This window comes from Artibeus jamaicensis, unplaced genomic scaffold (assembly GCF_021234435.1).
Source record: "Artibeus jamaicensis isolate MK-2021 breed Jamaican fruit bat unplaced genomic scaffold, CSHL_Jam_final contig_3230, whole genome shotgun sequence".
NCBI lineage: Eukaryota > Metazoa > Chordata > Mammalia > Chiroptera > Phyllostomidae > Artibeus > Artibeus jamaicensis.
This window is the reverse complement of record NW_026521764.1, coordinates 2,360,438-2,384,875: the sequence shown is the minus strand read 5'-3', so window position 1 is coordinate 2,384,875 and position 24,438 is coordinate 2,360,438. Positions and strand designations below refer to the sequence as shown.

The 24,438-nt window shown below is 36.6% G+C and overlaps 1 protein-coding gene across 1 annotated transcript in view; it reads right to left on the bottom strand.

Moving 5' to 3' along the window:
- STK31 (serine/threonine kinase 31) overlaps nt 1-24,438 on the bottom strand; it is a 67,950-nt gene that overhangs the window by 21,816 nt on the left and 21,696 nt on the right. Inside the window, exons 10-21 of the mRNA XM_053663636.1 lie at nt 23,292-23,451; nt 19,924-20,046; nt 13,577-13,756; nt 11,746-11,862; nt 10,432-10,551; nt 8,123-8,254; nt 6,761-6,862; nt 4,617-4,697; nt 2,889-3,014; nt 2,159-2,284; nt 1,895-1,981; nt 1,101-1,250 (exon numbers count right to left, since the gene is read on the bottom strand). Of these exons, the coding sequence (XP_053519611.1) occupies nt 1,101-1,250; nt 1,895-1,981; nt 2,159-2,284; nt 2,889-3,014; nt 4,617-4,697; nt 6,761-6,862; nt 8,123-8,254; nt 10,432-10,551; nt 11,746-11,862; nt 13,577-13,756; nt 19,924-20,046; nt 23,292-23,451 (1,504 nt within the window). The remainder of the gene's footprint in view (nt 1-1,100; nt 1,251-1,894; nt 1,982-2,158; nt 2,285-2,888; nt 3,015-4,616; nt 4,698-6,760; nt 6,863-8,122; nt 8,255-10,431; nt 10,552-11,745; nt 11,863-13,576; nt 13,757-19,923; nt 20,047-23,291; nt 23,452-24,438) is intronic.

The window sequence follows — 24,438 nt, the reverse complement described above, 5'->3', positions numbered from 1 at the left end:
GTTGTGGGTTCAGTCCTCAGTCAAAGCACATATCAGAGGCAATCCATCTATGTTTGTTTCTCTCTCCCTCTCCTCACCACTTCTCTCTCATTAAAATCAATAAATGCAGCCTCGAGTGAGGAGTAAATCAAAAATGATGTTCAGATGTATGCTACAACATAGATAAACACTGAAGACATTATGCTAAGTGAAATAAACCAAAATCACAAAAGGCCACATATTGTTTGATTCCGTTCATAGGAAATGTTCGGAATAGGCAAATCCATACAGCAAAAAAAGTGGATTAGTGGTTTTCAAATGACTTGAGTAGAGGAAGAAATAGGAGGTAACTGCAAACTAGTACGGGGTTTCTTTTGGGGGAGATAAAAATCATCTGGAATTAAATAGTGGTGATAATGTACAACTCTGTGAATACATTAAAAACTACTACTAAATTATACACATTATGATATGTGAATTATATCTCAATAAAGCTGTGATCTTTAAAGAGAGAACTGCTCCTTCATGACCATGTATACTTGAAACTGCCCATTCAAACAAAAAGAAAGATCACAATATGCCCTTTAATTGTCTGATACTTGCTATTTCTACAAACTGCCTGTTCTGAGATAAAAAGGCACCAAATTAACAGCCAATGTAGTTGAACCAGCACTTAAACTAAATTAAAAAGTCCAAGGTTCCCAAGTTTCTAAAAATTCCCATTAATCAAAAAATCATGAAGTGTATGTATCGAAACATACTCTGTTGGGAGGGAGGACACGAACAGAAGGGCAAGCAGGAAACAGCCACCTAGCTCTCCCTGTGTATTTCCTAGCAAATAAATGTATCTTGATGATGATAAAATAATGATTGATGCTGTCAATGCTATTCACTACAATGTCAGCTTGCTTTTAAGGCTAATGATCTAAAGACACAATGCTAAAATTTAGAACTCCTATTCTAGCACCCAGCTGAGGCCAGTGAATTGCTTACACTACATGACACACCTTGAACTGAAGGAGATGTTATAACAAATTACCATATCATGTACAAGCGCTGCAATACTGCCTAATAATATTAAATGACATCTAGAACCCTCTTGTAAAATCATGACACTTTACCACAGACTTGGTGAAGTCAAAGTCTCCAACAATCCCTTGCTCGCGGTTTAAAGCAAACACGTTGTTCTGATGAAGCGCTCCATGAACTATGTCGGCCTTGTGCAACGTGTACAAGCCCTGGGCAACCCCCTTCATGACCTTCAAGGCTTCCTACAGACAAGTGCACACAAAAGAAGTCAAGTAGTAGGCAAATCACTTTAATACATGAACCTTTCCTAATTAAAAGAGTTTTCCAGAAGTGAGTAAAGCTTCCTCCAAATGAACCTTTCATGAGAATAGGAACACAGCATAGAGAAAGAATTAAGGCAGGAAGCCCTGGTTATGTAACTAGTGACACTCCTCCCCCCCTCTCTCTCTCTATATATATAAAATGCATAAAAACAAATACATAATTTAAAGATATCAATCTCTAAGAAGACTTAGATTACAAATAATGACCATATGAAGCATCTAGGAAAAAAAGAGATTGAAATAATGCTTCTGGGTAGGAAAAATCAGGCTGTCCTTTACTGGTATTAACTAATTCAAATTTATGATGAAACTGGGTCTTTTGGTATCAAGTCCCAACTCCGCCACTGGCTAAGGGACCCTACGCAAGTCATTTAATCTCTGTGAGCCTCATTTTTCTCATCTGGGTTTAATGGGATAACTCATATCATAGGGCTGATATGACAAACAGAGTTATAAAAGTTAAAATTTTACATAGTATAAAGTATGTAGTATGCCCTTAATAAATAGTAGGTGTTATTTTCTCCCTCAATATATCCATGGAAATAGTTTTTTTTCAAACTTACCTCTGAAGTTAGAGGCATACTGGCTTGAATAGCACCTAGGCTTGCCCTAGGATAATACGGGACCATCAAATAAGCCATAGGATCAGACTAAGAAGCAAAAGAAAGAATGAGACCCAAAGTAAGAAATTCTTCAATATATTTTAAGTATACAATGATTATACAAGATAACTGTTATTTTAAAAGAAATAAACTGCCTCTATAAATTGAAGCTGAAATTTGTTTTAATGAAATGTTTTCTGCAAAAGATTAGCATACAAACTTTACCTTACACAGAAATAGGAATATCAATGGCAGTAACCCAGACTCTTCTTTGGCTTTTCTGCAAGCTCTGTGATAGGCAGCTGCTCTCTGAATCACCCTGGCTTCCGTGTCAACATCCACAGAATAGCCCTTGCACCAGAAAAAGAGCACTGGTGATTCCAAGACAAAAAAAACCCACTCTAGTAATACATCGTTCCAACTTAAACATGATGATTTTTATGCAAGTTAAATTAAATCTAATTTTATTTTAAAACTTCATAAATACCTTTTCTATCTGCTTTGAATGCTATAATTTAGAAAGGAAAGAACAATTCTACCTGTGGCTTAATATACACTCCATGATGCAAAGCCACCAAGGCTAAGTTAATTACCCTGTGATGATGATGACAGTTTCCCAGATCAATGAAAAGAAGAAATCAAAGAACAGAAGACTGAGTTGGCAAAAAAAAGTAAAATTTCAAACAGAAATGTAAGAAAAACAAGAATTATAAAAGTTTACTGGATAGAATGTAGTAAGATAAATTCTACTGAAAAAGAAAAAAAGTGCATCCTATTAAAGAACATATATTACTTAGGGAAGCTTTAAATTCAAAATTAGTTCTGTCAGTAATCATCAAGCTAGTCAACTAATATAATTTAGAAAACAAACAGTGGGTTTTTACTTGCCAAAAAAGTAATACTACCACTGCCCTTAACATATGAGTCTCCCATAGTCAGAAGAACTTAAACTTACCTTTAAAAGAATCATCTGCCCATTAACCTCAGAACATACCAAAGGACGCTTGCTGCTAAGTTCTTTCATGGGCTCAGCATCAAGAAGATCCCGCTCCAAGCTCATTGTAAAAAGACCACCAGAGTTCTAGGCACAAGTTTTTGTTACAGTAAGAATCCAAACAATTCCAGCACTTTTAAATCATCAGCATAACTAGTTTACTTTGTATTAGCTGAATTGGACATAATCGACCTACTACAGAAGCCAATATAATAAAAATATTTAAAGTTTCATATTTTTTTCTGGTTCCTAGCTCTTGAACTACAACCCAAAGTGTTATCATCATACATTCAATTGCCACTACAGTTCTAGAACAGACTCCGAAGATGACTGGGATTAACCAGACATGCTTCCAAGGAACCCTGATGTTTACCTGTGAAACTTCTTATGTTTCCTAAAAATACTAAAACGATAATAAAAAGAAGGCTTTAGAATGGGAATAAGAAGTCTAAAAATTATGACTACTCTGAAGTAATTCTAATACTTTTGCATCTATTTGAAGTGGAATCCTCAAGAGTGAAAATGGCTTTCAAATATTTTAATTCTACTAAACATTTCGGCTACATTTAAAGAGAAATAATTTTTTCCATAAAAACCTGAATATCAACTATTTAGATCAAGCTAAGTTTAACTGTGGTGTAGTTTTAGTAACAGGGGTTGTACGATTTGTTTTGGGTTTTTTCCTTTAAAGTGTTAATACAAATAAGTCATCCACAACCTATAACTGATTCACAGGGGTTTCCTAAGTGTACATCACAGTTAAATATCTTAAAATCATTAAAGACATCTATAAGCCATGATTCAAACCTTTCAAAATCTCCCACAATAACAGGCCAGCATATTTCTTTAAATTACTTTTCAAGTCCTATATGGCACCACATATTCACTGACCCATCCTACATGAGATGTCTCTAAGGTAGTTAAATAACTGCAAGGACTAAATCCTAGACTTTTTAAAGTCTAGTCTGAAAAGATTTTACAGTAATTTCTTTAACAGGTCTAGGGACTTTAATCTTCACATTTATGAGTTCACAGGTCTACATGAATATCCCTTTCTGTCCCATATTTAAGGTATTATAATGGAATTAATCTCAATCTTAAAGAATAAGTATTGTATCTACCCCCACCCCTACCCCATCAGGCAACAGAAAACACAGAGCTAGGAGATTCTGCCCTGGCAGCCAGCGTTTACCAATCCTGCTCCACACTGCCCTTCTGTCTTGATACCAGGGTCTCCCAGGCTTTGAATCCTGCCTGCCTCGAGACCCACAACAACCTCTCTCCCTTAACCCACTTCTCTACAATTTTTTCCAATCTGCTTTAACATAAAAGGTACACTCTGCATACATTCCTCACGACTAGCAGTGTCCTGCTTTTATTCTAACTCATGGAACAGCAGCTAAAACTGCTTACTATTTCAAAAAATCAAACATCTGTAATGCAAATAAGCAAATGGGCATGAGGGGGAGAAAACAAAAGAAAATATGCAAATACAAAAATTTAAATACAGTATGCCAGCATTAAAGACAGCTTTGAGAAAATGTCTAATAATGCCCAGAAACTATTCATCAGAAACATTTTTACAGCAAGGATATTGTCAATTTAACACTGATACACATTATCATCTGTGATAAAGAGTGTTTTTAACACTCTTTGCAGAGCAGTAATGTCAGGATAAAGAAAGCTCACCATGTACTTGTGCAATCCTATTTCAGGGTAAAGCAGAGGCAGCTCAGGGAACCATTTCTGTGCCAAGCTATTCAGCTTCTCCTACATTTAAAAAATATATATATTCAATTGTGACATGTTGGTCTTCAGGAAAAATAACATACCAGTATCTCCCTTATTATCTACCTAAGGAGATGTATAATCTAATAAAATATATGACCTAAGATATATACTGATTTTGATGTCTACTACAAAAATAAGTAGCAAACAAAAACCAAGAGTCATCTTAGATCTAAATTATCATCTAACTAACAGAAGAAAAACTTAATTACCAATTTTAGGCTTGGTGTACATATATAGGCACAAAATCTTTTTTTCCCACAAAATATTGCCTAAGGTTAAATTCTGCACTCTCTTCAAAGCTAAAATGAAAAAGTGTGATGCTACACCAATTTAAATTGTGAAATTGTCATTATTCTCAAAAAGAATCCAGTGACATGTTTAAAATGACTATTTCATTTGGGAGGAAAAACACATAAAAGCCTCAAAATAAAAAAATATGTAGCTCTATAAAAGCCACTTGGAAGCAAATGTGGAAATTGAGGATCCTTAGAAAGTCATTTATCACATTTCTTAAGTGAAACTTCTAGACATTTCTCAAGTCACTGGAAGATAGCTACTTTATTCCAGGTGAATAATGAAGTACACAGTCCTATGATTTTGCTAAGTAAAACATAACCTTAAAACATCTACTATTTTCATAGTATTTTTATTTTTCAAAGCACCATTCTTAACTTACTGGCTTGGCTAAAAAGCCATATTGTTTTTCCCATAAAATAAAACACATTTTTCATTTTTTCCAATAACTTTATTAACTTTGATATTTTGAGTATTTCAGCTATTTCTTGTGTGGTAGAATGCTGACTGTTCTCAATTAATGTCTCCATTTGATTGTTATCAGCTTCGACTGGTCTACCTGACTGTGGAGCATTGCCCAGCAACACATCTCCAGCATGAAACCTGGCAAACCATTTTTGACACGTTCAATCAGGCACAGCACCTTCTCCATATATTACACAAATCTTTTTGTGTGTGTTTCAGTTGTGCTTTTACCTTTCTTGAAATAATAAAGTATAATAAGCTGAAAATGTTGTATAACTTTCTTCCAACTTCAGTATTAAAATGGCTACACAAAAATTCCCCAGTTTTGCTGTGGCTCAGTGGATTGAGTGCTGGCCTTCAAACCAAAGGGTCAGCAGTTTGATTCCCAGTCAGGGCACATGCCTGGGTTGCAGGCCAAGTCCCCAGTAGGGGGTATGGGAGAGGCAACCACACATTGATGTCTCTCCCTCTCTTCTTCCTTTCCCCTCTCTCTAAAAATAAATAAAATCTTAAAAAATTAAAAATTAAAAAACTCACCAGTTTTGATAAGTTTATTTTTAAATGTATGCTGCTATGACAGCTGTCACAAAACAATTTAACAAAATAATTTTGAATGAAGTTATAGACAATTAAGTGCTACTATAGCCATCTTACAGAAAAAAACAAATGAACTTTTTGGCCAATCCAATACCTCTTTCAGATAACACCCTGAAACATAAAATACAATACTGCTTCCATTTTAAAGAGAAAACATGCTGACTAACTCTCTCAAGGTCACAAAAATTAGAGGTACATTGGAGACTTAAGAGATGCAACTGCTCCCCAAAACCAGGTGTTTTGATTTATGCTGCCCTATTAACGCTGTCACGGCAGCATTATGCCAAAATGGTATTCATATAAATTTTAATAAAGGAGAAACTCTTCAGGCCTCCTGTTAAACCAAATATAAGCAGTGTACAAAGTGTTTATGCTATGATCTTGATGCTTATAAAAATAAGCAGAAAAAGACAAAAGAGAAGTTAATGTCAAAAATTAAGTGATTACTACTACTACACATGATTTTTCTTCTTTATAATTTTGTGTATTTTCTACATTTGATACAATAGTTATGAATTATTTTGTCATCAGAAATTAATTTCTAACTTTACATAAACATTACAATGCCAACATAACTATGCCAATGTAATCTCTATCCTTGTGATTATGGTCCACTTCGTAAAATGGATATATAATTCAATTTCTAGTACATCCTAATTCAAAACTTCAAAGAATCAAATACTTACATATTCCTTCTGCTCACGATAAATTTCCTGAAAGACACTATTGCGCAATTGAGTTATTTCTTGTTTTATTTTCTCAATTTCAGATTCCTCAAGGTCATCAGACTTTAATCAGAAAGAAAATAAGTGACCTTATATGCTTGTTGAAGTAGCCTGAAAATAAGTCTTCCTAGTAAGAACTGATTCAACTCTTACAGCAAATCACTCTGATTTCTATATATCCTTCTGTACCTAGCACCTAATAAACTCTCCTGACATTTGTTGAATTAATATTATTAGCTTATTCTAACACTTTCTAAAACCTACAATGAGGAATTATAAAAAATAAAGACATAAAATCAATTACATAGATTTCTCTCATCTCTTAATTTGCTGTAGAATTTATCTACAAGGAAGATGACCAACTGCCATCACAAAGTAAAAGTCAAGAAGAAAAACCAGAGTACAATTACATTCCTTGGAACTGTTTTCTACAAGAGATTTTGTTTTTAAAAAATGAAAGAGTGGCATGTATGCTGGAAGAAAGATAATGTAGAACTCACAAAGACTCCAGGTATAATAAAGAAGCCACCTTTAAAAGTACATGTTTTCAAAGTTAAATGTATTTATCCAAAAGTTTAAAAAAATAAACTAAAAAAGGCACCACTCCCCACAGCCCAGAATACAATAAAAATGGAAAATCTTAAATCACTATGTTAAGTTCTACCGAAGTGCTCCAAAGAGAAACAGAGCTAATTCAAGTTGGATTAAGACATAATATAAATTCCCTTTTGTACGTAAATTGAATTCTCAAGGGAACACTAAGAATCCCTAAACTTCACAAAGTTTCAAGCCTAACAAAGGAAGTTATTGCAGATTAGAATGTCCTAATTGTTCTAGTTCTGTTATCATATAAAAACAACATAAAATATTTACAAGAAATAGTATGTCCAGCCATTAAAAAGAAGTGAACAAAAGATGTCATGATTTTAAAAATACTTTATAACAAAATTCTACCTTTGGGTAAATACTCTCTCACCTGTAGGGTACATAGTAGGGTATGTAGTAGGCTTGTATTATAATAAACGTTATGTAACAGCGTAAAATGAAAAAACTTTTTCAAAGTACTCAGAAATATTTATGTTTACTGAAAGCTGGGGCAGCCATGTAAACTGTTTTTAAAGAACATTTAATGGCATGGGAAAATGTTTACAATATTAATGTAATAATTTTATTTACATACACAAAACAAAAAAGATAAAATATATAAAACAAAATATGAACAATGATTCTATTTTAAAGGGTGCATCCACGTATTACTTTTACGAAGCAGAGTCCTAGTGAAGTGAGGTACACAAAGACATTACGAATCAACTGTTTGCTTACTTCTTCCAAATTATTCTTTTCAACCAATTTCCATCTCAGTCGAGCTTTTAAGCTTTTCAGTGTCTTTTTAATGGATAACAAGTGATCCAGATTGGGGGTCTTATTTAAACATTCGATAATCTGCTTCTTGAACTGAGTAAGAGAAAGAGTTATTACATTTTCAAAACAGACAACACAGTCACTTATTAACCATTTATTATTTATCTATTAAGATTCAACTAGTATTTGGTGAATTCAGGTTGAAATAAGAAAGTCTAAAATTTTCAACAAGATAATTCTACCACTCAATTTCTTAATTATTCATATTGCTATTTAGAAGACTATCTGTTCCAATAAACAAAGTAGCAAAGGTAAAAAATATCTCAAGGTGATACATACAGTAAGCCATACTCTGCTAGAGAGGATGCAAATTGGAATTTCTAGTGAGGATGTGAAAATTACCTTTCTCAAAGTAATTTGATAATAAGAATCAAGTTTTAAAAATGTTTCTTCCTTTTGACTTAATAATTAATTTTTAAGGAATCTGAGAAAACAGACATATAAAATTATGTACAAAGATTATATACATATTAAAACGGTAAAAAAAATTGGAAGTAACCTTAATGTCTAATACAGTAACCTCTAAGGTTAAATAACATACATCTACACGAGGGATGATGGTTTAGTCACTCAAAATTTCTTACATCGGAAAATGCTCATAATACACCATTAAACAAAGAAAACATTTTCAAAACAGCTTACGAAATTATATAATGTACATACACACACACATAAGGTACCATACAAAAAGGAATCACAGACACACAGCGTTTTACTGCCTATCACCTCGCCACATTTCACAGTTACTGCGTTTGTTACAAACCGGAGGAGGTGGCAACCCTGCATCAAGCAAGCCTATCAGCACCATTTTTCCAAGAGCATTTGCTCATTCCACATCTTTGTGTCACATTTTGGTAATTCTCACGCATTTTCAAACTTCTTCATTATTATTACATTTGTTATGGTGATCTGTGATCAGTGATCTTTGACATTACCACTGTGATTGTTTTGAAGGAGCCACAAACCACACCCAGACAAGACAGCAAACGTAACCAATAAATGTTGTGTATGTTCTCACTGCTCCACCAACCAGCCATTCCCCCATCTCTCTCCTTCTCCTTGGACCTCCCTATTTCTTGGGACACAACAATAATGAAATCAGGCCAGTTAACAAGCCCACAATGGCCTCTGAGTGTTCGAGTGAAAGGAAGAGTCACATCTCTCACTTAAAAGCCAGAAATGATCCAGCTTAGTGAAGAACTATTGAAATCTGAGATAAGCTAGAAGCTAGGCATCTTGCATCAGTGAGCCAAGTTGAGAAGGCAAAAGAAAAATTCTAAATTAAGAGTGCTACTCCAGTGAACACATGAATGATAAGAAAGCAAAACAGCATTATTGCTAATATGGGAAAAGTTTGGTGGTCTCAATAGAAGATCAAACCAGTCACATTTCCTTAAGCCAAACCAAATCCAGAGCAAGGCCCAGCCTTAAACCTCTTAAATTCTATCAAGGCTGAGAAATGTCAGAAAGCTGCTGGGTGAATTTAATTATACAAAAAGGAACCCCAGCCCCCCAAAAAACACAGAATTATCTTCTAGAAAGTGGGTAGCTTGTAATACAGGCTTCCCCCACTACATGAGTGTTCTAGGAACCCATCTGTATCAGTGTACCAGCTGCCATTGTTGTAAGAGGCTGCATTCAGCTTCAGTGAATTTTTTTTGAAGACTCTTTCAGAGTGTTTGCCTGTTGCATGATGGGTGATTTACAAGCACACCTGCCCACATAGCACTGAGTGTTCAGTAGTCAACAGTTTTTAACCAAAAATGGCATGACTCCCATGTCCTATCCTCCCTATTCACCCAACTTGCTCCAAGAGACTTTTTTTCTCATTTCCCCAGATGAAAAAAGTCATCAAAGAAAAACATTTATTGATGTGGAAGAGGTGAAACAAAAATAGCAAAAGCACTAAAAGGCATCAAAACTGACACGTTCAAAAACTTCTGAGCAGTGGAAAAGTCTCAATAGGTGTATTACATCAAACGGAGAGTGCTTTCAAGGTGACTGAAGTTTCAACATGTAAGAATACACATTTTATAAATAAATTCCATTTTGAGGGGTCTGCCCTCATATACCAGCTAACAATGGTATGGTGCTTTGCTAGCAACAATAAGTAATTTACCTACACACTGAGTATTAAACTACTCGGGAAAAGTTTAAGTATAAAAAATATAAAGCATCAGTATATAAGACAAAACAAAGAACAATCCAACCTCAATACTGTTCTTGTACTTGGACTGTACTGTGGCAATGAGCCTTTCCTCTGAGTGGATCCTTTGTAGCACTTGACTATATGTATTTAAAATAATCTCCTTGTCTGCATCACCTTGCTCCTAAATGAAATCATACACATGGAATTATAGACAAGAATGCCTTTAATAAATTTCTATATCCATTTAAAACTATGTCTTACACACAAATCTCCTTCTGGACAGAAGGAAGACCAATGTCAAAGACGTTCCCGTGGGAAGTTTACTCCCATCACACTATTATTCGCAGGACTGTCTGGAGTGGAGGAGACTGCGATGCCACAGCGCTAAAGTGGGAACTAAACAATGCACACGCAGAACATAAACACTTCAACTTATTTTTAGAAATCATCTATAAACTATCACTTTTAAAATCAAGTCTGACAGCCCGGGCCACTATGGCTCAGTTGGTTGGAGCATCATCCCATACACCAAAAGGTCACAGGTTCAATACCCAGCCAGGGCACAGGCCTGGTTTGCAGGTTTGCTTCCCAGTCCAGGCACATGTGAGAGGCAACCAATCGATGTTTCTCTCCCTCTCTTTCTCTCCCCTACCTTCCCCTCTTAATTAATTAATTAAATTAAAAATCAATGAGTATGTCCTTAGGGGAGGATAAAAAAAATAATAAAAATCAACTCTGACAAAACCATCTACATAAGGACTAATTGGTAATAAAGGAATACAATAATGGTATATATTTTTTAATACCACCTCAATAAAATCAGAAAAGGTAAAATGAAGGACATTACCATGAGACTTTACTAAGCAGCTGAAAAACTGAAAACAGAGTCTCAGTAAGCAATATTAACATTACAAAATACTCTTTCGAAGAGCTACACTAATTTTTCACTTGACATAGCAACAGAAAATATACACAATAGAGAAATGAAGCTACTAATCAACCTTGTGTATCTGCTTCCAAAATTCTCGCAGATTCTATTTCAAATCTTCACAAATGCTAGGAGTCTTTTCTTACAATCACTGGGTATAATGAACTAAAGAATCAAATGATACAGAAAGCTGATACACTTAGATTAACAACAGCTTCCCTAGAATTAAACATTAGATTTTCTCTTTTTTCTTATGTGAAATGTTCCATTAAATGAAAATACCACCCTGTGAAAGAATGAGGTTTTGCTTTGTATTTGGATTAGAACTTGACAGTGCTACTATTTCAAATAAGCCCCTAAGAAAAAAAGCTAAAACCAGTCTTGATGCTAACTAGCAACAGAAACCATATCGCTTCAAAGGAAGCAGTAACAAACATCAATACTCACAATCAGAGATATCTCCAGCTCTTTGCAGACACTTGATTCAGTCTTCTCTAGGATTTCATCAATATTATCAATTGTGTCTTCAGAAGTGAGTGAATCTTCCACAGATAGATCAAAAGCCTCATTTGTAAAAATAAAAGCATGAAGTATCTCATTTAATCATTTCACTGAGTATTGTGTCCTTATAACTGGAGCAGAGCATTAGCCTCTGCACTGAGCAATGTGGGGAAAACAAGGATACATAAGAATGACAAAGTACTACCCTCATATATGTTATGCACCAGGAAAAAAAGGGTGCAGACTCATCACACACCCGTCCCCCCAAAAAAGCAGTTTTTTTAACTGTAGTTAGTGGTTAATAGAGCCGAGAAAACAATACACAGGAAAAATATGGGGAAAAAAAGAAAAAACAACCTTGGCTGGTGTGGCTCAGTGGATGAAGCACTGGCCTGTGAACCAAAGGGTCGCTGGTTCAATTTCCAGTCCAGGCACATGTCTGGGTTGCGGGCCAGGTCCCCAGTATGGAGCACATGAGAGGCAACCATACATTGATGTTTCTCTTCCTCTCTCTCCCTTGCTTCCCCTGTCTCTAAGTAAGTAAGTAAGTAAGTGTAAGTAAGAGGAAGGGAGGGAGGGAGGGAGGGTGGGCGGACCAAGATGTTTTGGGGAAATAGTAAAAGAAGCAGTCAGAGTAAAAACTGGTGAAGAACCTTAAATGCTCAGGTGGCAAGCTTAAATCTAAAAGGTGTTAGGCAGGCAATGTTATCTCTTGAACAAGGAAGGAATATGATTATACCTGGTATTTACTAATGACTTACTAGTATTTAGGAATCTGGAGATTAAAGACTAAATCCAAATGGTTCCATTTCATTAGGAAAACAAGGTATTTTCTATCAGGAAATAAACTTTATAATAAGGTGCTAAACAGAATAAAATCAGGGGCCCAAGTTATAACACAGAAAATGGAAAGTAGATTTTTTCCCAAAAAACAAAGCTACAAATTTGTATTTGGAAGTCATTCAAACAGATAAAATAAATGATCCCATGGGTGTCCTGACCCTTGCTAAGAAAGTTGTAAAGCAAACAAAATAACAGAGAATCAATAACAAAACTTGATTAAAATTTAATTAGAGTTCGAGTACATTATACAGACTCATATGCTCCACCCCTTTTGAAAAATTACATGCTGCTTTGTATAATAATGAACAATAACTAAAAAGAATGATACACAAAACATCTTTTCTAATCTCCAATATCAACTGAAACTAATATTCTCCATTTATTTTAGATATCTTTAAGATATTTAAGATGTCTAAAACTCAAAAGACTTAAACAATGCCAACTAACTTAGTTGGCATGACTAGTGCCAACTGATTTTAAGCATGAATAAAAAAAGGAAATAACTAGAAAATAAAATAACTAGTCATTTTAAGCATGACTAGTTAGCCAACTGATGTTAAAACATGTCTTGCTAAAAAAGAAAACAAAAAAAGAGGAACACTCTACTATCCTCTAAAGCAGATGTATTTTTACATACCCTTTTCTTTGTACTACAGCTGCACAATATACATGGCTTCCACTAAGCCCCAGTGGTGCCACCTCACCCCTACTGTCTGGCTGGAGTTGGTTTCCTGCGTGTCCCACTCGGAGGCCACCAACACGCAAACCCCTCGTTCCTCCATCCCCGCACACACCTTCTCATCCACATCCATTCTCCTTCTCACTCTTCCTCCTCCCTATTCTCTCTCAGAAAAGAGGTAAATTATGTTTGGGGGAAAAAAAAAAAAACCTTGTTTTAATCCCTGGTTTATGCTCCTGGCAAGAGCTCCCCTACCTTCAAGGCGCCCTGGAACCATTCCACCAGGCGGCACAGAGAAGCCTCTGTCTCGCGTCTGACGCTGGTGAACTCCTCTCTTTTCTCACACTTCCAGTCGTGAAACCTTTTCAGTATTTCTTCCGAGTTTGTCCCTTCATTTGCCTGCCCATAGACTGCTTCTAAAGAGGTTGACAAATCCTGAAGAGACAGATTTCTGTTTATTAAAGTTTATTAACTTCCTCCTAGGATTCAAGCACTGTATTAGAACCTGAGAGACAGAAAGGTAGTATGCTGAATTCCTGAGAATCTTATAAATAAGACAGAATAATTAGACAGGCATAAAAACATAAGACCACCTAAAAGCTGATTTATTTGGACTCTAATTGTAAAAGTTTATTAAGTGAATTAAGGTTACATACAAATAGAAAGCTTTCTATTTTTAGGTCTTTAATTAAGTAGAAAGGCCCCTTTCTTCTCTGACTTCAAATCAGAATCACTACTGTTCCATCCTGACATGGACGTTTCTACGTCCTACTGCTTAATAAAAATAAGCTACACATCAAAATATACAAATAACTGCAATCAAGAGAAAACACTAAACATATATATGTACTTATAAGCATTTTTGAAAGACTGGAAGAGACAAGAGAACCTACTGGATCTTTCAAGGAATTAAATGCTAGAAATGTCACAGATACAAGAGGGAAACTTGATTCCAAATTTTTTATCACAAAACTCTGAGAAACCCTTGGAAAGGCAGGGGATAGTTTAACACAAAATGAACAGTCAAAGTGGGAGACGGCCTGTCCCACTTATGGGAAAGGAGAACTTTCTTCAGATGCCCCCCCCCAATATCCCCTACAATGGCAGGAAAGCAGCCATACAAGCAAGAGGCAGTAGGTTTATTACACTAGCACAGTGCGGGAACCCAGACAAGGGACAACCAGTATAGAAGAGGTGTCCTATCCCTAAGCATTCTCTTTCATTCCTTTTCCTCTGAATGCCTGACAGCATTTACACCTCAGGGCAGCCCCTGGAAAAGAGCCATGGCCCAAGCAGAGGAACTGGGAGGCTCGCTGAAGAGTAAGATCATGTAGAAGAGAAGCCAACAGAAAGCAGAGCCCAGACCTCAACCCTAGAAGCTGAGCAACAACTCCACCCTATTCCTAAACCCACCTGAAGTCTTTGCAGCTTTGGTGCAAGCTCTCACCCTTCCCTGGGCTGCTCTACCACACTGTCCCTTACCCACACAGTAGCACAGGACTAATACAGCTTATAGCTCTCCAAGGGGAGGGACGTGAGCCCCTGAGGGGCAGTACAGGGAAAGAAGAAAGTTGTAACTAGTATAAACACTCTGAAAGAAATATAACAAACTAAGCCACCTTATAAAAAGGAAGCAAAATCAGTGACCCAGATAATAGCATTAACTCAAAATATGCATAACAAATATTCTCAACAAAAAGAAGGAATCTTGGAAACATAAAGCAAAACCAAGTAGTTATAAATAATAACCAACTGAAGTTATATGGCATAAAAGAAATAATGTTTGAGATAAAGAATGCAGTGGACTGGCTAAATAGCAGAAGGGATCAGCTACAGAACCAGTTAGTGAGCTAGATAGTTAAGTCAAGGGTCCCTTCAAAAAGACAAAGAAAGAGATCAAAAGAAAAAAATCAATAAATAATTTAAAATGTGGAGATGGAAGTTCAAGCATCCACTAACAGAAGTCTCAGAATGAGAAAAATTAAAACAAATGGGATGGGAGGGGAAATGGGAGACAGCATCTTAAATCATTATCAAATATTTCCTAGAGTTAAAGAAAAATATTAAAATCTCAGACTGAGTGACTTCCGCCAAGATGGAGGTATAGGTGGATGTGCCATACCTTATCACACAACCAAGTTTAGGGACAACTAAATATTAGCAACACAAAACACAGCCAGAACACGGAAAATTGAACTTTTCGGAAGTCCGTTAACAACAAATTCTGCAGCCTGACCGGTAAGGGGCGAAACCAGTGGCTGGTGGAGCGGGATTGCACAGGAGGACTCAGTCAGACGGGCTCAGGGGCGGAATCCAGAAGCGGAATCCAGGCACAGGGTTGGACCTAGTGAGCGACCCAGCGAGTGACCAGGCGAGCGACCGCGGAGGAGACAGCAGGGAAGCGGTGCTGCGTGTTGACTGGGGTCGCCTATTTGTGCCAGAGCGGACAGGCGAGGGAGTGGGCGGTTGGACTGGGGCCCAGCGTCCAAGCGGCAGTAGAGGGCGCCGCTATTTTCCCCCCTCTGACCACGCCCCCACATACAGCATCGCAACCCAGTGACCTGGGAGTCCAAGGCGCCGCTTCTCACACTTAAAGGGCCAGAACAGACCAAAAATGTCGCAAATTCTCAGAGTCCCTGAGCCCATAGACCTAAGCGATGAAGAAATAAGAAAACTCTCAGACGCACAGTTTAAAACACTGGTCATCAGGATCCTCACAGAACTGGTTGATTATAGCCACAAATTAGAGAAACATATGAAGGCGAAACTAATTGAAATGAACGGAATTGCACAGGAAACCAATAGCGATGAAAAGGAAACTGGGACTCAAATCAATGGAGTGGACCAGAAGAAAGCAAATAATGGCCAAACAGAAAAGAGTCAAGAAGCAAGAATTCAAAGAAATGAGGAGAGTCTTAGGAACCTCCAGGACATCTTTAAACGCTCCAATATCCGAATTATAGGGGTACCAAAAAGGGGAAAGGCACAGCCACCAGTGGAAAACTTATTTGCACAAATAATAAAGGAAAATTTCCCCAATTTGGCAAAGGAAATAGACTTCCAGGAAATCCACAAAGCTCAGAGAGTTCCAAAGAAGTTGGACCCAAGAAGGAACACACCAAGGCACATCATAATTACATTAGCCAAAATTAAAATGAAGGAGAGAATCCTAGAAGCAGCAAGAGCTAAGGGGACAGTCACCTACAAAGGAGTCCCCATCAGACTGTCAGCAGATTTCTCAAAAGAGACCTTACAGGCAAGAAGGGGCTGGAAAGAGGTATTCCAAGTCATGAAATCCAAACACCTACAACCAAGATTGCTCTATCCAGCAAAACTTTCATTTAGAATGGAAGGACAGATAAGGTGCTTCTCAGATAAGATCAAATTCAAGGAGTTCATCATCACCAAGCCCTTATTATATGAAATGTTAAAGGGACTTATCTAAGAAAAAAGAAGTTAAAGAAACATGAACAGTGAAAGGACAACAAACTCACAGTTATTAACAACCACACCTAAAACAAAGCAAACTAAAAGGACAGCTAGATCAGGAGTGGAGACATAGAAATGAAGATCTCAAGGAGGGTTAGCAACAGGGGAGTGGGAGGAGGAGATGGGGGGAGAAGGTACAGAAAATAAGTAGCATAGACAGTAGAAAGAAAATAGATGGGGGGCAAGAATAGCATGGGAAATATAGAATCTAAAGGACTGGAGACACATGGTCATAAACTAAAGGGGGGTAATGGTGGGGATGGGGGGGTAGGGTGGAGGGGAATGAAGGGGGGAATAGAACAACTGTAACAGTATAATCAATTAAAAAATAAAAAATTAAAAAAAATCTCAGACTGAATTGACTCAGCTTAATTAAATATAAATTTAAATATGTTTGAGTGCAATTAAGGAACAAAGTCAAGAGAAAATGTTAAACTTCAAGGAGCAAAAAAAGATCACAGAAGAACAAAAGTCAGACTGATATCAGCAACTATGGAAACAATAAGACAACGGAGTATAACTGTAAAGAAAAAATGGCCTCTGGACCTATACTTTATAGCCAACTCAACAACTGTTTAAAGTCTTCAATGCACACAACTGTCTAACTCATTTTAAGTAAGATACCCTGAGACACCTGAGAACACAATAACTTCAGCCACCCATACAAAGAGCTCTTTGAAAGCTCTCAAACAAAATACTCCAATACAGAGAAAAACCAAAAGACATCCAACAACTCATGAAGTAAGAATGAGAAAATAACTCTAGAGTTTGTTATGTAATTGAGTGAACACATATAATATCCATAACAATCTGTGACTAAAATCCTAGGCAACAACTTTGGTTGTCTGGTTAGCTGGTTTTTGGAATGGAGATACAGAGAAGAAAGACACATTACAGACACCTGAGAATGTTCTGCGATACTAGGGGTCAGAGGCAGAACGGAAGAAAAAAGAACCCACAAGAAACAGAACACACAATGGAACATGTATGAATGACAAATGGACAACGAACTGTGTGGGACTGACTGGGAGTTGGGGGGCTGGGTGGAGGAAGGCAGAACGGAAAAAAATTGGGACAACTGTAATAGAATAACAAAAATTTTAAAAAGAAACCAACATGGTCACAGAATTAAGTTCTAATAAAAGACTAATTATAAACATACAAATCTATTAAGTTACCCATTAAGAGACAGATTTATAGGTTGGATTTTTAAAAAAATTAATCCATTAGTATGCTGCCTGGGACATTTAAAAGAAGGGGAGGAAAATATATAAAGCAAATATTAATCAAAAAGACAGGAAAAAGAAATTTTAAAAGGAAAAAAAATTGTATCCTAAAACACCTTAAGGAAAAATAAGGTCACACAGTAGTTAAAAAGAAAACACTGTTTAAAATACATAACAATCATGAATACATTAGCACTCACCAATACAGCACTGAAATATTTTGAAGAATTTAAAGAATTAAAATATAATATATTAATTACAACATATAACAAAAATATCCCAGAAATTATAAACTGGTCAGGCCAAAAACTAAGCAAAAATACAAAAGATGAAAGCTTAAAATAATAGCTATATGTCAGGTACTGAAACCAAGGAAACCTAGAATATACTTTCTTTTTGAACTTACTAAAAAGCAGAACATCAACCATGTATTATAAGCCACAAAAGAAGTCTGAATAAATGCTGAGGAAATCAGAAATCATGAAATTTAATTTCTTTGGCTGACTTTCATTACTAAAGTTCTATTTCTTAATCACTTGAATATAAATAAAAATCAAACTATTTCCCAGCAAAACAAAGAGAAGTTTAAGGAATATTCTTGTGATCTAGGGAACAGTAGAAAGACAAACCAGATATAAGAAAAGTCTTTTTAAGATCAAACTTTAAAAAGAAAAGAGCTTTGAAAATGATCTTCATTGCAGACCCTTATGTATGTTTATTGACAGTTCATGAGAAGAAATAAACCCTCACAGGGCAAAGCACTGCAGACCACTGCCTTTCACAGGCAAGGCGCACTCCCCCATTCTGGAAGAACTTACACTACATATGCAACATAAGAATATGTTTCAGCCAGGGCTCCAGTGGCTCCTGAACCACACACAGGACCACCAAAATGACATCTTCATCCAGGCAAACAGGAAGACACAGTGCCCAGATGTCCCTGAATATTCCTCTCTCCAGCTCTCTAGAAAGCTCACTCCCTGCAGTCCAAAACAAGACAAGGAGACCAGCTAATATAGCTACTACTCAACTCAGTACTAACTACACTGACCAAAGCAGCATAAGTTCAAAGATACAGGAAAGGTAGAAGGAATACAAGAGGGTTGTTTTCCAATGATACAACCACATACAGAGCTTAAAGAGTATCAATAGAAAACTGAGAACCAAAAGAGAGTTCAGCAGAGTTTGCTAAAGAGACATCAATATATAAAAATCAATATTCGTATAAACCATCAAAAATAACTAGAAAATGGAAAATGAGATAATATTCACAGAAACAACCAAAAGTAGAAATATCCTGGAGTTAAAAAAAAACACAAGGCCTTTTAGGGAAAAATTTTATGCATCAATAAAGGACATTAAAAAATATCTGCACAAGTGGAGAGAAATATTATGTGTGTAGGTGGAATGATTAACGGCCATACACATTCACTACACATCATGGGCCTTGCTGAGATGTTGGAACAGGGCTGAAAGCGAGGTGCCACGTCACACAGCTGTCATACTCCAGCCCCTGAGCATGGATGTTAAAAACCCTGTAAGTGAAGGGTCAGGGTCCATCTCCCTAACTTGATGTTCTGCTGGAACGCAATGAGCAACGGGGGCTCCCATGCCTGCTAGTGCCCCCATGAGTGCTGCTCTGCAAGCATGACCAGGTCACCCTGTTTGCAGGACAGACACATATAAATACATTAACATGTTAAATACATTCACATGAAATTCTAATTCCATTAAGAAGAAATGGAAATTCAACAGAGAAGAAAAATGTTTGCAGCCATCAGTACTAACTGAAGTCTCAAGGAAAATGCTATATTTGCCTCTCTAATGATACATATGTATATCTCATGTGTAATGTAACGTATATTTAATATCTTTTTAAACTCCAACCTGCAGTGCTTTCAAGCGTTTGCTAAGAGGTAACTCATCTACTTCCAGAATGAAAATGTCCACTGCTGTGCACAGCTTCTGCTGCACTTCATTTCTCATGGCAATCAAAGTGCTCCCTTCATTCTGGAGGAGGAGGAAAAAGGAGTAACCATTATTAATGCATACATCCAGTGTTTTCTTACACACTGACCTATGAAAAGACAAATCTCCTAAAAACAGTAAAATTTAGCATTACATTCTCCAAACATAGTCGCCTTTACGACAAACACCTTTCTCCTTAGATCAACAAACAGTTCTGTTCCCTTATTTAGAGAAATAAGACATTTAAATTCAGCAATCCTGCTCTGCTAATCTTCCTTTTTCTTCCCCATTATTTCTTCAACAATGAAATTTTTGTCTTTCTTAAGAAAATTATACAAGTTCCTATTATTAGTTACACACTGCTTCCTTCCTATTCCCATACCACCCTCAATTCCTTCTCTACTTATCCTTCAAGATTCGGTCAGTCTCTACCAGGATAAAACCTCCCACCTGCCCAACGGGCTATATTTGGAAGCAGATATGTGAAAGATATCCAAGAACCCTATGCATTCATTACCTCTATTATAGTCCTTATGAACCTGCGTTGATACTAGCTATTCATATATCCCTCCCATTCCCAAGACACATGAGAGAGATTGTGTCTTAAATGTGTGTTTCTACAGCAAGGGAAATAAAATGTCAACTCTGAGTACCAATTATGACTATATTTATAGTCAATAATCACTCTGCAGCTATTGAATGAACTTTAAAATAATGAAGCCTAAAAGTAAGTCCTAAAACATCAATAGTAGCAGTAGCAACGGCAAATATTTGTTTTAAAAATAAACGAAAAAATAAAAACACCTTTGTTCTACTGAAATACCAAGTCCTAGGGCTCCATTAATCCCCTCCCCTCTATCGTGAATCACTCTTCCTCTGCTCAAGCCACAAAAACAAAATTTAGAAAAATGTAGTTTTTTCATCTTATTACATGAAATACATTATGAAATATTTTAATATGGGCAGTACAGTTTAAATGGAAAAAGAATAAACCTTGCAATCAACCATATACAGGTTCAAATTCCATATTAACATTTAGAACTAAGTAATCTTGAGCAACTTCCTTAATCCCTGTGAGCTTCACTTTCCTCATTTATAAAATAGGTGAAAATATCTACTTTAAAAGTTAGTGTTAAGAGACAAGGGTAAAGGAGAGATTTGACTAGGGTGGTGAACACACAATACAATATACAGATGTATTATGAGGAGGGACCCCAAAACACTAGAATTTATTTATAAAAAATTGCATTCATTCTTAAATGTTGAAACTTCAGTCACCTTCACAGCACTCTCCATTTGATGCAGTACACCTATCTATTGAGACATTTTTCCACTGCTCAAAACAGTTTTTGAATGCCCCAATTTTGATGCCTTTTAGTGCTTCTGCCATTTTTTTGTTTCACCTCTTCCACATTTACAAACTTTTCTCTTTGAAGACTTCTTTCAACCGGGGAAACAAAAAAAGTCACTTGGAGCAAGCCAGGTGAATAGGGAGGGTGAGACATGGGGGTCATGACGTTTTTGGTCAAAAACTGCCAAACACTTGGCACGATGTGGGCAGGTGTGCTCGTAAATCACCTGTCATGAAACTGGCAAACACACTGAGTCTTCAAAACAAATTCACCGAGCCAAGCATGTCCTCTCACAACGCCAGCTGGTGCACTGATGCAGACAGGTTCTTAGAACACTCACTTAATGGGGAAAGCCTGGACTATAAGGGGCCACCCTCCAGAGCATAATTCCAGCTTTTTGGGGGGATCCCCCTCCTATAGAATTGAACACCTGAAAACTACATAATTTTATTACCCAATGTCATCCCAATAAATTCAATTTTTAACAAAAATAAAACAGTATAAGAAAAATTTTATAAAGTACCTGTAACATTGCTGTGTTTCATAGAGATTCAAAAACTATTACTTATTACTTTTTCATTCCACGATCAGAAGTAGCCAATTAAAAACAGACAGCAGGCTGACAACTACAGGGATGAAAGTGTGGTTTGAGGGGCTGGGCGTGGGGTGGGAGGGTTGAGGGAGTGAAAGAGTAAAAGCTCATGGACACAGACAGCAGTGTCATTACCGGGGGAGGGAGAAGGGGAAGGTGGAGGAGGGTCAAGGGGTTGTAAATGATGACGTGACTTGGACGTGGAGAACGTGACTTGGGGTGGAGAACACACAACAGTGTACAGATGATGTAGAATTGTGCACCTGAAACCTGTATAATTTTGTTCACCAGTTTTACCTCAATAAATTCAATAAAAATAAAAAAAAGAAGTGACCAATTAGGCTTTAATATGTAAATTAACCCAAATCTAACCTTTCTCCAAATTAAACATCCCTGTCATTTCCAGTTATCCTATTACATGTTCATTTTGCTCATCCAGAGCCAGCTATGTTGCCAACTGACCGACTTAGGTATGAACAGGCACGACTGCGCTTTCAGAGTACAATCCCCAAAGGCAGAAACCACCAATACTTCCAAGATTGGACAGTTCCAAACCCAGGTGTAGAGCACACAGGCACTGTGGAAAGCTATGACTGTTGGGCCAAATATCTTTATGCAAAAAGCAGAGTTATGCTCAGCTTAACATAATAAAGAAAACTACAAGAGGAACTAAATGTACTAGGACCTACGCTAACAAAGAATGCACTTGAAATATTTCATTCTTCACACTCCTCCCCTACCCACGAATAACCACCTCTTGACAACGAGTGACTATGATAGCATTTAATAGTAAAGCAAAGTCCAAAGCGGCAGCATAAAACCCACCACTCAGACCAGCAGACAAGCTCCCATCGGCAGGTGTGGGAGCCACCCCAACTTAAGACGCCTCACGTCCCTCAGTATCTACATCTATCATAGGCACAGCCTCCAGGATCCCTCACCGGCTATGCCCAGTTGCAAGAGTTCCACCAAGTATTTGGAGTTCATAGCTCCTCCCAGTCCAGATACCATTTACCAATCAGGGTTTTGCCTAGTGACAATGTTGCCTAGCAACATGACAAATGTAATTTTATCAAATTACCAAGGGAACAGAGAGAGGAAATTAAGCAAAGGTCAAATTCTCTTGCAAAACAGGAAAAGATTTTCTTAACCTTTTGTCCACAATCACTATTTCCTATTTTTCTTACAAACAACAAAAAGAATCAAATTATGAATATAAATACACTATAAAAAATTAAGATTTCATGCAAAGTATCATTCATCACAGCATCTGCAGTCCTGCTTTCTCAAAAGATACTTCATGCTCAACACACAGAAATCATAATAAAAAATTCTTAACCCACCACATTTTGACAAGTTTTAATCTTCTCCTGAGCCAGATTATATTCTGCCCAAATTATCTCTAATTCACTCAAAGAAGCTGGGACAGTAAAATACTCTTCATCCAACACTTGTATAGCATCTGAAAGGTCATTTCCAAAACGAACACTGATGTTAACATGCCTAATTTTAAAAAAATAGAAAAAAGGAAAAGAACAAGAAATTTTTAAACTGGTATGAGAAAACATTGTGCATAAATAGTAATGGTCTCAAGTTACTCTTTACAAAACTCACTATTAAGAGGTACTTTTTAAAACTTTATATAAAATCATAAATAACTTTGACACAAACTTATAATTAAAACATATATTTGATTGAGAAAAATAAGTATTTTTTTAAACCTTTAATAAAAGGACTTCACAAGTCTGCAGAGTTTAAGTGGTATCAACGGAGCTTCAATTCTTGTCCTCAATTACATTTGTAAATACCTTCTTTCAAATTTTAGACTTAGTTGACCTTGCTTACCAAGACTGCAGGCACATAGCCCATGTGCCCTAATAAGCAGACTAGCATTTGGAGAATTTTAAAAAAGAAATTTTAAACGAAAAGCAATCGGAGAGGCAGGCCAACACTAGCAAGGCCTATCCACATTCTTCTCTCTAGCTTCCCGCTAGACTGCCACCTTCTGAGTAGTTCATTATCCTTTCAAACATGGACTGAAATGTATTGGTTTTGGTCCAACGTCTGTTTCACAACTTTGCCAGTGAAACTACTTAATTTTTGGTAGTGCATCAAAGGTGGATTAGCCTCTAGAGGGACCAAAATACTCAAGACTGTTTAGACACGTATAAACCACATGCCCATTGATGGATTTACTCTGGAGAATATGTTTTCACTGGACAAAAGAACAACATGCAGTATTCATTCAAGGCAACTTCCCAGTGTTCCAAAGCATGTGAGACAATGAATTACTGGTTTAAATTTTGTGTGGAGCATAAAAAGAGAGCTAGGTTGTTTTGAGAACTATTTTTTCCACATTCTAGAAAAGTGTAACAAATTATTCCTAATCAATAATGAAGCAATACTCTATTAAGAAAAAATACCCACATAATTCACATACAAAGTCTGAGAAATACTGAATAAACTCTACACAAGACTTGCTAATCAATT